Source organism: Peromyscus eremicus, chromosome 7 (genome assembly GCF_949786415.1).
Source record: "Peromyscus eremicus chromosome 7, PerEre_H2_v1, whole genome shotgun sequence".
NCBI lineage: Eukaryota > Metazoa > Chordata > Mammalia > Rodentia > Cricetidae > Peromyscus > Peromyscus eremicus.
This window is the reverse complement of record NC_081422.1, coordinates 4,499,703-4,515,020: the sequence shown is the minus strand read 5'-3', so window position 1 is coordinate 4,515,020 and position 15,318 is coordinate 4,499,703. Positions and strand designations below refer to the sequence as shown.

The following is a 15,318-nucleotide window of genomic DNA, read 5'->3' as shown; positions in this document are numbered from 1 at the left end:
GCATACTGTACTGGGTTTGCAGTCTACTTCGTGAGTGACCTGGAGCTCTTAGGAGATCTTGGTAACAATATGATTAGGATTTCCTTTTACACTAGGATTTCTAGGTCTGTCTCCCCACCTCCACCCCACCCTTACTTTTTCTCTAGTTATTGTGAAGTGGTTACTTTGGGGAAATGGCAGGTAACTAGACCACTTTAGAAGTGCACTTCTGTGATATGGGATAGACAAGGCCTGAACCAAGAAAGAGGTAAGGTGACAGAAAAGAATGGACTTGGAGGGTATTGGGAAATAGTGCCATGAGGCTTGAATGTGTGATGGTTGTGATATACAAGAAAGGATGAGTCAAAGGTGTCTCACTGGCTTCTGGCTTAAGAAGTAATTAGAAGTTGGCTTCATTCACTGTAGAAGGGAATGCAGATGGTCACTGAGAAGGAAGTGTATCCTTGATCACAGATGCATTGAATTAAGTTTGAACTTACTTTTTCTGAGTTTTAAAGTATTCTCCCCTTCTCTATCAAATGAGTAAATTTTAGAATCTCTTTTCTATTTCAAGTAGCTCTTACTGTGTTGACTTTTTGATTATATTCATAATATAGTTCTAATTAATTTATAATGTTATAATAACCAGTAGATTCTTTTTACAGCAATAGTACTGTGTGGGGGAAATAAATAACAGTGGAAAGATAGAGACCACTATAACCATAGAGCTCAGGTCCTAAGGAGCATAGGAGCTATGGATGATTTTATTTTTTTAAGAAAGGTCTTGTGTTTGTAACTACATAGAGTGGGGTATCTGAAATATAGGCAAGATTATTTTATGTAATTTTTAACATATCATGCTTATAAATAACTTTTACTAACTATCTTTTTCTAGTTGATCCTGACTTTCTAAAATCATTCTTACTAATCCATGAGTCTTGTAAAGCATATGGAGCCACCCCAAGCAGGTACATGACCTTTCTGCATGTGTACTCGGCCATCAGCAGCAGCAAGAAACAGGAATTACTGAAGAGACAAAGTCATTTACAGGTATAGTATTGGTAATCTTTAAATATTTCATTTTTTGTTTTTAATTATTATATCTTGAGTTACTGCTTATAGGGAATGATAATGCAGATCACAATTCTATGTTGCATGTGGCATATATTTAGTATAGGTAAATAATGTATAATAAACCCTCCAGAAACAATTATACTTCCCTACAGTGTTTCCCATTAGATTGTAGTAAGACGTTTTTCTTCATTAGTAGTTATTTGACCTTAAAGGGATAACATTTAATGTTTTTGACAGGTGTAGTGCTGCCCCTGAGGTTTTGTTTTACATGAAACATTTTAGAAATTAACAAGTCATTATTTACCTGGGCATGATCCATGCTGGTAATCAAAGTACTTGTGAGGCTGGAGCAGGAGGATTGGGAGTTTGAGCTAGCCTGGGATAATTAGTAAATCTTTTCTCAGGAGACCAGAAAAAAAGAAAGAAAACAAAGGAAATGTAAACAGTGATTTTGTAAATATTATTGGAAAGGTTAATATTTGACATTGTGAAACAAATTATGTTTTAAAAGCAAACTGATATTTTTGGTCAAAATTATTTATAAAATAATGTTCTTACTCATACCACTTCTGTAGCGAGTCTCTGCCTGGCCAGCCAGCTCCTAAATAATGTACACACGGAGACTTCTTACTAATTATGGAAGCTCAGCTTTAGCTTAGGCTTGTTTCTAATTAGCTCTTATAACTTAAATTGACCCATTTCAATTAATTTATGTGCAGCCACGTGGGTCATGGCTTGTTAGCTCGTCTCCTACATGACCTGCTTCCTCTACCTGTCCTGGCAACTCTGCCCTTCTTCCCACCATCGTCTCTGCTCTGAACATCCTACCTAGCTGTTGGCCATTCAGCTTTTTATTAAACCAGTTTGAGTGACATGTCTTCACACAGTGTAAAGGAATATTTCGCAACATTCCCCTTTTTGTCTCAATAAAAAAGAAAGGTTTTAACTCTAACATAATAAAACTATAAGTAATAAGAACAATTATCGGGTAAGAATTACATTTAAAATGTCCAATCCATTTGTATTTGGCATATTTGGAGAAAATATTCCATTATTTATTCTATCTTGATGAGCCCAAAGCTCTGTACTTAATTTACCTTCTATCATAACTAAGGCACACTATAACTGTCTAGTCCTCAACTCCATCAAGGACTCCAGAAGGATATAATATTACCCGAGGACACAAGAAGTGCAGTGCAAACCACTTCCAAAGCAATAGAGACAGCTGGCTTCCTGAACAGTCACTCCAGGGTTCCTCTGTAACATTGGGACATCCAGCTTCAGCTTATGGGTCTAGAATATCTGACAGACTTTTCTGTGAAGCAGGAAGTTTTGAAGGACTCTCCTACCTGTCTTGGTAAAGTTTACTTTCTTTTGTGTACTGCTTGTCCAGTTTGGACAATATACTGTCAGCAGTTAAGGCAAGGGCAGTTTCTTGCCCACATGGCTAGCTTTTGCCATAAAGAAAGCAAGCTCCATATGGAGGTTCTTCAATGCCCATCAGCCTTTTATGAAGTAAATTGGTGCTACCCGGAGCAGACATGCCTCACTGTCATGAAAAACCCTATGTTATTAAAACACTAAAATTACCATATTCTGTAGGTCTCTGTAGTATTTAAAGACCATCTATATATTTAAAATATGTCTCTGATTGACATTGAAAATATGCCTAACATGACTATAAGTTTGATTGTTATAGATGATTAACTACCAACCTGTATTTCTTTATTATCCTAAATAGTTTTCAAGGACTAGAACTTTATATTACATGTATAAATGAGCTATGTAGGTAAAATACCTTAAACGAGAAATAGAAACATATAATACAGTATAATAAAAAGAACCTTAAATTTGTATCAATATACCAAAATTCATATCAATGTAAAATATTTGAGACTAGTGGTTGTTCAAAAGTAGACTCAATAATCCACCCTTTTATGTCATCATTTCTATATTATATTCCCCCTTTTCCCTTCAGAAAGAGATCCCTGGGCTGGAGAGATGGCTCAGAGGTTAAGAGCACTGACTGCTCTTCCAGAGGTCCTGAGTTCAACTCCTAGCAACCACATGGTGGCTCACAACCACCTGTAATGAGATCTGGTGCCCTCTTCTGGTCATACATGTATACAAAATAAATAAATAAATCTTTAAAAAAAAAAAAAAAAAAAAAAAAAAAAAAAAAAAAAAAAAAAGAGATCCCTGAATCTAATCTCTTTTGTTTAGCTTTCTCTGTGACCATGATCAGTAACGATTTGTAACCAACCTCCCTAAATGATGACAAACATCCATAACCCACTGAATGACCAAAAAGCACCCACTTCACCTCTAGGGAATATGGGTGTTGTGTTCTCTAGAATGCTTCCTGTTGTTTGGGGGTGTTGAAATCTTTGGGGGACCCTGAGAAAATTAGGATAATGGTCAAGTCCTGGCTAAAATAGTCTGTGAGGCTGGACCATCTCAGCCAGCAGCCTTGAAGTTGTTCTGGATGCAGAACTACGAAGAAACTGTAACAGAGGCTCTCTGAGGGGCTGGATCACCTGGGCAACTCATTTTCATTGATATCTGGTCTCCTTTCTCTGAAAGCACATAAACTTTCAAAGGCAACATGCATATCTGTATTAACACAAATATAGACTTGCATTGTATAAAAGCCAGCCAAAGATGATTTTTTGTTTTATGTTTGAGCAGGTAGAATATAGTTCACATGTTTTATGTTTTTTTTTTTTTTTTTTTTTTTTTTTTTTTTTTTTTTTGGTTTATTTCTTTATGTCTGTGGCCAGGATTTCAGGGAGTTTCTCCGATCAAATCTGATCTCTATCAACATTGAATGAATTCACAGCCTTTCGATTTTTGTGGAAACAAAAGCATAACCTCTTCCCCAATGTAACATTTTTTTTACTTCCTTTTTGAAGTTAAGACATTTTAAAAATATTTAGATTGGTTTAATTTAGTAGTTTTTATAATCCAGTGTCTCTCAGCAGCTATTGTTTGCTCATCAGCAATCAAAACATTTAAAGTCAATACGACCCCACACAGGATCCAGACTCCCTGTGTGTTTCCCGTCTCTATATGACTTACTTTTTAAAATTACTTTGCTCTTTCTTTAAAGACTTTATTTTTAAAATATTTATTTATTTGTTTGTTTGTTTGTTTATTTATTTATTTTTATGACTGTCTATATCCTTTTTTTCTTAAGCCTCTGCACATTGTTAAACACACTGTAACCTGGTTAGAGGTTTTTTTTCCATTTGAACCTGCTTTACTGCACATTTGTATCTTTTCTGTCTGCATGAGCAAAATCTTAAACTGTAGCACAGCTTAGCTCATGGCACACTGGTGGCTCAAGTCTGCATGCAGTGGCCTGGAGACTTGTCTCTGTACCGCAGCCCACATGAGAGACTGTGGGACTAGAAAGCTATGTTTGGCTCTGTTTTTGTGTGTTTGGAACTTTTTAAAAGCATTCTCAGGTCCTATGTGGAAATATTTGCTACCACATTGGATGCCATTTGTAGTGAGTCTTTCTCTGTTCCACCAGCCAGCTCCCAAATGACCATATGGAGACTTCTTATTAATTATGAAAGCTCAGCTGATTGCTTAAGCTTGTTTCTTAGTAGCTCTTATAATTTAAATTAATCCATTTCTATTAATTTATGTGCTGCCACGTGGCTCGTGGCTTGTTACCTCATCTCCTACATGACCTGCTTCCCCACCCACTCCTGGTGACTGTGCTCTTCTTCTTCCCAACGTTCTCTCAGCTCCGAAAATCCTGCCCAGCTGTTGGCCATTCAGATTTTTTTTTAAAGATTTATTTATTTATTATTTATACAGTGTTCTGCTTGCTTGCATGTACCTGAACACCAGAAGAGGACTCCAGATCTCATTACAGATGGTTGTGAACCACCATGTGGTTGTTGGGAATTGAACTCAGGACCTCTGGAAGAGCAGCCAGTACTCTTAACCTCTGAGCCATCTCTCTAGCCTGGCCATTCAGATTTTTATTAAACCAATCCGAGTGATGTATCTTCACATAATATTCCACAGCAACTTCACATTCTGAAGAGTTTTCTCTGTGTATTATTCTAACTACAGCTTCAACTTATAAAACTAGTAGTTTTAAAATGCTAGCTTCTGGGGTAGAGCATTTGCCTCTCCTATGCACGGTATTGGGCTCAGTCCACAGCACTGTAAGTACCCTACCATCCACACACCAAAATGCCAGCTTCTAAGAGTATTCTATTTTCTAAAAGAAAAGTGTTTTCTTTTCCAAAGTTCTATCTTCTCTCTGGTAGGATAATATAGTAGGATCTAACTTAAGACCCAATTGTGTAAATTTTCCTTTAAGGTTTCTTAATTAACCCATTGAGTTCATTTGGTGCATGTCTGTATATACATACCAGAGGTCCACATTCTCAAAGAGAGTGACTGCCTGCAGCCATCAATTACCAATAGCTCTTCAATAAGGAGATGAATTCTTTAGGGTCCCCTCCCCTACCATGCTGGAATTTTTGACTGGGTTTATTTTGTACAAATCTTGGTCAGGTAACCAGAGCTGCTCTGATTTCACATGTGCAATAGTAATGTCATCTATGGAGGAGAGCTTTTCATGGCACTCCTCCCCAGCCTCTGGTCCTTTCTTTCTTTCTTCTCCCTTTTCCTTTGTGTTCTGAGTCTTAGAGCGGGGCTTGTTATAGCCATCCACCTATGGCTGAACACTGACAGTTTCATTCTTTCTGCACTTTGAAATGTAATGATTATCTGCATTAACCATTACCTAGTGCCACAAGAAGCTTCTCTGACCAGGATGGGCACCAACACTGTAAGCATTGGAGCTTGGATGGAAAGGTATCCTGGCAGTTGGGAGCCAGAGAATAGCACAAAATCACTGTAAGTGGTGCAGCTCTGCTCTGGCAGAAGAGTTTCAGCTCTGCTCCAGGGAAAGGTTTCCCCAGGGCAAGTGTGACACCTCTGCTCTGACAGGGGAGGGTTTCCCCAGCAAAAGTGTTACAGCTCACTCCACTAGGGGAAAGTTTCCCCAGCAAGTGTTAAAGCTGTGCTGCAACTGGACTCTGCTCCTGTGAAAGTGTCACACCTCACAGGAAACTTCACTCAAGAGATTTCCTGGGGAGGAAAAATCCTGGAGAGTGGTTGCTTCTAAGGTGAGAGGCTGCAGCAAACTGAGCAGAGTACAGCTTATCTAGGGCTTCTTGCTGTGTGGGGCATGGAGCTTTTGCAGCGTGGCTTGGCATTGGTGTGTTTTTGTTGCCTGATTCTGGAGTAAGTTCAGGGATTGGTTGGATTTTGCAGCATAACTCTAGGGCAAACTCAGGGATTGGTGGGATTTCAAGCCATGGTCTTGGGGTCAAGTCAGGGTCAGGGTGTTTTTCCTTGGCCCTGGTCTTAAGGTCAAGTCAGGATCAGGGTGCTTTTCCTTGGTCCTTTTTACACCACAAACACAAGAAGGGAATTTGACAACATGACCCTTGGTAGGAATACAACATCACTAGGCTCTCCCCTGGGCCCCATGACTTCCTTAGCCATGTGTTTGACTATGGTTACAGTGCCTGTTATGAATTTGATCCTATGGAGTAGGCCTCAGATCCAGTCCTGCTCTATTGCACCAGTGAGTACATCTCCCCTGACAGGTCAATTGTGTGGCATCTAGGGTCCAGTGCTGAATAAGATCATTGATGTCTTTTCTCCCCAAGCAGACTGCATAGCACCTTCCTGTAATATTAAAGCCAGCCAGCAGGACAGAGTCAGTTCAAGACTGATGTCTCACTATCCTGTAACCAAAGTGTGTGGTATCTTCCATAGTAGTGTCTTAGCTATGGTGGAGAACTAAGAGGATGTGAAGCCAGTAACTAAGTATGATTTTGGGGATGGTTGACTTCCTGACTTAATTCTTAATGGTGCTTTGGGTAAATTATTTAAATTTGCAGAATTGTTCCTTTATTGAGTCAGTTATATGTAAGTGTGTGTGTGTGTGTGTGTATGTGTGTGTGTGTGTGTGTGTATAAATGTGATAAAATTCTGTGTGATACCTATATTCCATTTAGGTGCTCAGTAAATATTGTTTAAATTCTCCTTTCTCCTTGACTGTCTCTACATCTGATAGGGGTCAGAAACCTAGTTTACTTAACAGAAGAGAAGAATTTATTTCCATAACCATTCCTTCCATTAGTGATAGAGGAGTAGGATAGGGGACCATATGACCATGTCAGGTCAAATGCCCACTCAGAGAACAGGGCGTACTTTATGATGCCCACCAGCACTGTGTGTGAGGTCAACTAGGCTGAGCCTGCTGTAAGAAAGACTCAGATGGTTACAGACTGCAAGGTTCGCTGAATCTTCTTTTTCCTTTTGTCACATACAGTGAAGAACGAAGATGCATCCCACTAATTAGGTTATTGAATAGTGTGGTGTTCTGTTCAGCATCACTGTCATGCTTAAATTAAAGCAGTGGTTCTCAGCCTTCCTAACACTTTGACCCCTTAATACAGTTCCTCATGTGGTAACTCCAACCATAAAATTTTGTTGCTACTTCTTAACTGTAATTTTGCTACTGTTATAAATCATAATGAAAATATCTGATATGTGACCTTCAAGGGGGTTGCAACCCACAGGTTGAGAACCACCAATTTAAAGTGTGTTTTTCCTTAAATCTCTGTCAAGTATTTTCTTGCACCTTAATGGATATGACACTTAATAAAACATTCTAATTAGCAATAAGAAAAAGAAAATGGTCCCCTTCTCCATTTCTTTGATTGTTTCATGAATGGCTTTCCTGTGTGTATATAGAATTCCTTTATATATATATTTATCTCCAATCAATGTTGTATTGATTTAGGCTGGTGTGTCTAAACTAAATGAAGCCAAAGCTCTTGTGGATGAGCTGAACAGAAAGGCCGGCGAGCAGAGCGTATTGCTTCGAATAAAGCAGGATGAAGCTGATGCTGCCCTTCAGGAGATCACCGTGTCCATGCAGGTGGTGTTTGGGGAGGGTCAGGTGCCAGCAGATAAATAAGTGGAAAGCATCTGCAGCTGCTTGTCCATCAGTGTAAAAATAAGAGTTTCACTTAGATGAAAAGGGATCGTTCATACTGGTTCACACTGGCTCTAGAGGACATGTGTGTCATTTTTCTTATGTTCATAATGATGGTGCCAAGCCTTCAGGTGCCTCCTGCTCATATATATTAGCTATTCTTATATTAAATCAGTGTAGATCTGTGTGCAACTGACAGTGTCTATGTTCTTCTTGCCAAATAAGTATCCTTCAGCTTACTCTCCTTCAGACCTTGACATTTTTCCCCTTTTAATACTTTCAAGATTCATGAAATATCTTTTAAAAATCATATTTAGACTTTGATAGTATATTCAATTTTAATTATATTCCCTAAGCATCACCCTTCTTCTGTTGAGCTTATTCCAAGGGAACTTTGTGAGTTCTCTCTCTGCTCGGGTGTCTTGTTGCCTGTCCTCTGCGTGTTTTGCCTGTGTGTCTCTTTACCTCCAGCACCAGAGGCGGTGGAGCTGTTCATCCCCTCTGTGCACTGCAGCTGAATTGCTCCTTTGAGCTAACTGCCTAGTTATCTATGAAATAGGCCCTTTCAGCCTGGTCTTACATTTGCAGAGTAAGGCAGGCTTGCAAGTGAACTCATGATTTTCCTCTTCTGTATTTCTGTTTTGTTGATGGTGGTAAAATAGAGCTAATTTTTGAAGACAACTTATAAATCATACTAGATCTCTGTGCTATCATTCTGTTTTATCTATTTCTCAAATGTACTTTTAATTGTCCTGGTTGTTTTGTTTGTTTTTGTCAGCTTGACACAAGCTGGACTTACCTGGGAAGAGGACCCTCAACTGAGAAAATGCCTTCACATGCTACTGACCAAAAATAAATATAAAAAAATTAGGAAACGTTATTTTAAAAAAGATTGTTTTTGTTGTTGTGCTTTTAAATACTGAGTGCATTATAAGTGATTGTAATGTCGTTTAACTATTCCTGCAGGATGCTAGTGAGCAAAAGACAGAACTTGAAAGACTAAAACATAAAATAGCAGAAGAAGTTGTTAAAATTGAAGAAAGAAAAAGTAAAATTGATGATGAATTAAAAGAAGTACAAGTAAGTTGAAAATATATGTTCTAATTAAATGTGAATATTATCCTTTCATATATTCACCTACCATTGTATTTGAGCTTAAATGCTACTGTGGCTCAGTTTATTTCATAGCACTGTTGCCAGTATGGTCTGTCCCTTAAACATGGACACAGAAGTGAGCAGGACAGCCTGCCGGGGAGGAATCATGACAGGCTGTTTGTTAAGTCTGTTCTGCAGACTTGACTAAGTGACCAGGCTATTCCTACAGTACAAATACCTCTGGAAAATGGAAAAGTATCTCAAAATAGCTTAGATTTGCTAAATTGGAATGGTGCAATCATAGTGGCAAGAAGCTTAGTTGAAAACTGTGAGCATTCTTTTCTTTTGTGTTTTAAAACAGGAAGGCCATTAGTAACTATAGTCGTTTGACTAAAATTCCAGTATGTATTACATGATGTATAAAATGTTGCTTGCTGCAGGGCGCAACAATATGTAATAGAGATTCAGCTGTATATGATAAAGCTATACCTAGAAAGATCAAGGAATCCTTCTAGAGGAAGTCAAATATCAAGGAATATTTGATGTTATTTGGCTTTTAATGTATCAGCTGTTTCCTACATCAATATCTTGTGCACCCCTAACTCCTAGGCCAAACAGCAAACAGTATAAGCTTCTCAGACCTACTGCTGATCTGTACTAGGTAACACCCCTACAGAGACAATGCCTGTCTCCTGCACCTAGGAAATAGGCGGGTATGTAGATGCATAGCTTTGTTTCTTGTGCAAATGAAGCTCAGACCATCCTTTTCCTTGAGGCCTAGTGGCATTACCAGCTGTTGACTCAGGACAAAAGGGTTTTTTTTTTTTTTTTTTTTTTGCACATAACCAGGTGCAAATGAAGACTGGAGCAGAACTCCTGACTCTGGGGGAGAGGTGAGAATGAGAATAGCTGAGCCTGAGCAGAAAGCAGGAGGGTTAGAATAGCACAGCCCAAGGAGAAATCAGCAAGAAGAGTTTTGGCAGATGGTAGGTGATTTTGAATCAGGTCAGGAGAATAGGAGAGGAAGGAAAGATGAAAGATGGAGGATCAGAGGACGAGGATGAAGTTGAGAGCATAAGAGCTTAGTTATTACTAGGACTAAGAGAGGACGAGAAGAGAAGGGACAGAGGAGGAACTAAGCATGGGGGACAGAAAAGAAGCTGTGTAGAGAGAGAACTGACTCAGAAGAATAAAGTATATGGACTAAGAATTTCGTGTCCATAGATTCTTTTATTACCATCAAAGATTAAATATTCAGCTGGTTGTAGATTTTTCCCGGTCCCTGGGAGCGGAATATTGAGGGACTAGACCCCTCATTGTCTGTTATAGTTACTGATTTTTAAAAGTACATACATTGGTGGGCGGTGGTGGTGGCGCACACCTTTAATCCCAGTACTCAGGAGGCAGAGGCAGGTGGATCTCTGTGAGTTCAAGGCCAGCCTGGTCTACAGAGCAAGTTCCAGAAAAGGCACCAAAGCGACACAGAGAAACCCTGTCTTGAAAAACCAAAAAAAAAAAAAAAAAAAAGAGAGAAAAAGAAAAAAGGACATCGATTGACAATTCCTGATTTGTTTGTCTTTTAGCCTCTAGTCAACGAAGCTAAGCTAGCTGTTGGAAACATTAGGCCAGAATCTCTTTCAGAAATTCGCTCATTGCGCATGCCACCGGATGTAATCCGAGACATTCTTGAAGGAGTTTTGAGGTTAATGGGTATCTTTGATACATCGTGGGTAAGCATGAAAAGGTAAGTTTTTTAAATTTGTACAGTGTTCTGTTTTTTTTTTTTTTTTTCCCCCACTAATGAACTGTACCTGCCTGCAATGCATATAGTTTTGGATCACAGTTATAGAGGTATTTATCGTGGCAGGGAGGGGTGGACCAGTTTACCTCACCAGAGCTAGTCAGCAAATAAAATATTTGTTATAGCTGATGTGTCCTTTTACTCTGTCTGATGCTCCAGCCTGTAGGATTGTGCTGCACGGGGTCACCTCTGTAGAGGTGTCAGGGCTATGCTTTACTAATCTCCCAGTCACTTCTCGGTCCTTTCTAACTGATAATCAAGATTAACTATCTCAAATTTCAGCACCTTTTGTCAGTTTGGCACCCAGACACATCTCTTTAAACCATAGCATTCTACCCCCTTGATCCCTGAAAGGCATTTCATCACAAAGTACATTCTGCCCATGTACATGAGACCCCAGTCTTTATGGTTCCAGCATTGCTCAGAAGTCCAGTGTCTTCTTAGCCCCTGTTAGCCTCTATTAGTCCCTATAGAATTAAAAAGCATGCTGTGTACTTTGAACAAATAGTGACACAATATAAGCATTCTACAAGGAAGGAATTATGGCCAAAGCAAGTCTGCAAACCAATATGGCGAACATTAAAGTCTCTAGCTCCATGCCCAGCATCTGGGACATGTAGTTTTATCATGTAAGTTACAACGGATTTGGACAGCCCTGTGCTACATTCAGCCTACATGGCCTCTTTCTTAGGATGACTCTTTGTCTGCGTATTTCCATGTTTCTGCTACTTCTGACTTCCTTAGTTCTCCACTTTATCTTTAACTTCGCTCATTACCCTTTCAGGGCCTGCCATACGTTCCATGGCTTCCAACACTTTCTTTGAAATCTCTTTATCCCATAATTCTTGCATGCTGGATTCCTTCAAACCCTGTAATCACTTGGACAATGCCAGGTTTCTACTACCTTAAGCTTTAGCTGGGCCTGCTCAGATGATGTCTGCTGCTGCCTCTGAATGCCTCAGTGACTGATCTCAGGGAAACACTTGTCACAGGGAGCTGTGTGATAGCAGGGTACTACAGAGCTCTGTGCTCATAACAGAGTCTTTGAGATGAGATCAAGCCTTTACAGTCTTGGGTCGCTTGATACTTGAGATCCTACCAAACTTTATATGCCTTGTTCCAGGGCAATGTGCTGTTTTGTTTGTTGTTACTTTCTAATACTTTGAATCCCTTCATCTAACTGCTGATTTTTAATTTATTAGATTATTAATTAATTAATCATTGTTTGTTATTTATTTATTCGTTAATTGGCTCCAGCCTTATTCTATTTTTTTTGAGAAACTGCAGGATTTTAAAATCTTTTTGCTCTGCTTTTTGCTCATACTTTTCTTCTTAAACCCAAAACAAAGCAGTCCTTGATGACCTAAATTCTGGGACATCTTGAAATTGTGTCCGCCATATTGACTAAACTGTGAACTTTTAATAAACCCTACACAGCACCTCAGGCTCCTGGCCATTATTACTGTTTAGTCTCATGAGCCATCTTTCTATCAGTATTCCTTCCCACCTTCTAAGCTCCTCCCAGCATCCTCAGGCTTCCCTAGCCCATATCAAATAACATCTAAATTTCTCCCACAAAACTTTTCCAGAGGCTCTGTGCCACATTATTAAGAGTGTTCCCAATAATTCCACTCTCATTGTCAATGTTTGTGCTCATTTTTCCATGTTTGACAAACAATAATAGCTATGTAAAGTGAATGTTTTCATCCCATTTTTTTTTAAAAGAAATTCAATTTGAACAAGTTAAGTAATTTGTCTCTAATCACTGCTAGAAAATTTTAAGTTGAGGTCTGTCTGACTCTATATTTCGTGGTCTTAAAGCTAAGGATCCTTCTTAGATTGACTTTACCTTATCTAAAACCCAAACTTGGTATGATCTTCAGGGTCTTTATTCCCTGAGTCAGGATATCTCTTTCCCAGGACTTCATCTCTTAAGAAAGAGATGTATTTTTCTGACAGTGTTATGTGGTCACATAAATCCCAATATTTATTAGTAAGTAGTTTCATATCCTTATTTTTGAAGAGCATAGTGTTAACATGTCCATCCTGTGCTTAACACTCCATGTTAGGTTTCTGTCCCAGCTACTCTGCAGGAGCTGTAATAAAATACTCTGTTAAAAGTCACTTAAGAGAGAAAGGGCTTATGTAGTGCAAGGATACCACCCATCATGGTGATGTGCAAGGCTTTAGGAGCTTTATGCAGCTGCTCACATTTGATCCAGTGTCAGGAAGCAGAGAGAGATAAATGCTAGAGGTCAGCTTGTTTTCTCCTTTTCATACAGTTCAGGATCCTAGCCCATGTGGTTCTTTCCATTCAGAAAAGTAATGCTAGAGGCTAGCCTAATCTAGAGTACCCTGAAAAAGCAATGCTAGAGGCTAGCCTAATCTAGAGAACCCTGACAAAGCAAAGGCTATCTCCTAGGTGATTATAGACCCTGTTGAGATCATAATCAGTATTAACCTTACATCGTCTAAACCTCTAAGGCATATTTTCCTTTATGTTTCCTCAGGAAGTAGGTATTCCCACTATGGTAGCATCCCACCGCAAAGTCATCCCACCATGAGGATGTCCCACCATAAGGACAGTCCACTGTGATAGCATCCCTACAGTGAGGGTAGCCCACTGTGAGGGTGTCCAAATGTGATAGCATCTAACACAGTGAGGTTCGCCCATCAGAGGGCACCCACAGTGAGAGCAGCCCACTGTGAGGGCATGTCTCACAGTCGAAATTGAACTTGGTCATGAAAAGTAGACAAGTTCTTTCCCAAGTACCATCCGTTTTCTTCATCCACAGAGCCAACCCAGGTGCCCACTAACCCTGAATTATCCCCAGTACTGCCTATTGTCTCTTTTCCATTAGAAGGTTGTCTCTAGGACAGTGCTTAGATCAACCCAGTTGGGTCTCTGCTTTCACACTTCCTGAGCAGCAGATGGCAGCAGATGTTCCTAATCCACTCCCTAGACAGAGTGACTGCTTCTGCTGTAATCATGTTGCCTCCTCTTCTGCAACTGTGGTAGTTACGGCTGTACTCTGGCACCTTGTCTTGCGTTAGTCTCCTTCCTGTAGTTGACATCATGGCTGCCTATCAGGGTTTTCATGGATCATTCTTAATATTTCCTTTATTATTTCTTAAACTAACTTTTATTTAAATATATAGTACAAGGTTTCCCTGAAATTTCAAGATATGTGTGATCATCTCAAAATCTAAATATCTTCTCTTTGTGATTATTTAAAATTAACTGAGAAAGAGAGGAATGCCCAAGAGTTTTTAAGAATGGCTGTTACGTTTAATAATTTATTTAACCCTTACATAGAAAAGCATCATGATTTCACTACAATTACTAATGAAGACAATATGATCACTGTACTTTGTGTGTTGTACTTTGGGGGTGGTTTGGAGAGAGAGAGGGAAGAGAGAAAACAGAGGTTAGTGAAAAGAGAGGAAGGTAAGGGAGAGACTCAGGGAGGAATGAGGAGTTAGAATAATACAGACAGAAACTAGAAGGGCTGAGAATTAACAAGGCACAGAGCCACTTAGCTTCAAGTTTTCCCCAGAACATTGGTGCTGGGGTTCGTGCTGTTGAGATTCACACTGATAATAAGGAGTCATTTTTACTTCTGGAGATAGAGATTAGGATGGGGGATACTTTAGAAAGTTCCTTGAGGACTCTAAAGCATGGGAGTATATAATGGTTGACATGCAGGGAGAGTGGACTCTGGACAGTGTGATTCTCACACTCCATTTCTTGCTCTGGTTTATTCATGGGATGGTGGATAGACTGCTTCATACTCTCAAAGCTTGGGTTTCTTGTTTATTAACATGTGATAGTTATTAGCTCTATTTTAAATCTTCATATCCTATTATTGTTAATTAATTGGGTGTTAGTACTATACACATCACATTTATTTAGAAAGAAAAATTTTTAGTTTGCCATATTTGAAGTATTGTGCCTTTTTCCTAGCTTCCTTGCAAAAAGGGGTGTGAGAGAAGACATTGCAACTTTTGATGCACGGAACATCCCAAAGGAGATACGAGAGAGTGTGGAGGAGCTTCTCTTCAAAAACAAAGCCTCTTTCGATCCAAAGGTAGTTTGTTTTTTATGCTATGTGACTGGCTTTTTACTGTGGGATACTCTGTTGTTACCATTTTCTAGATGGTCTAAAAGCTAAAATTAAGGCAGAACAGAGTTTCAGGTTTGCTGTCCTCCAAGGACTTTGAACCTGGAGTTTCCCTCAGCTCATCCTTTTTCCTTCCTTCTTCCCCACATCCTTCCCAGTGTTCTTTCTCCTCTGCTGGGTGCTTCTGCAGTAATGGGCATCTGTTT

The 15,318-nt window shown here is 39.3% G+C and overlaps 1 protein-coding gene across 1 annotated transcript in view; it reads left to right on the top strand.

Annotated features, from left to right (window-relative positions):
* The window catches only part of Dync2h1 (dynein cytoplasmic 2 heavy chain 1), a 228,876-nt gene that overhangs the window by 86,570 nt on the left and 126,988 nt on the right, over positions 1 to 15,318 (top strand). The window contains exons 54-58 of the mRNA XM_059267214.1: positions 875 to 1,029; positions 7,901 to 8,038; positions 9,062 to 9,175; positions 10,774 to 10,934; positions 14,956 to 15,079. Of these exons, the coding sequence (XP_059123197.1) occupies positions 875 to 1,029; positions 7,901 to 8,038; positions 9,062 to 9,175; positions 10,774 to 10,934; positions 14,956 to 15,079 (692 nt within the window). The remainder of the gene's footprint in view (positions 1 to 874; positions 1,030 to 7,900; positions 8,039 to 9,061; positions 9,176 to 10,773; positions 10,935 to 14,955; positions 15,080 to 15,318) is intronic.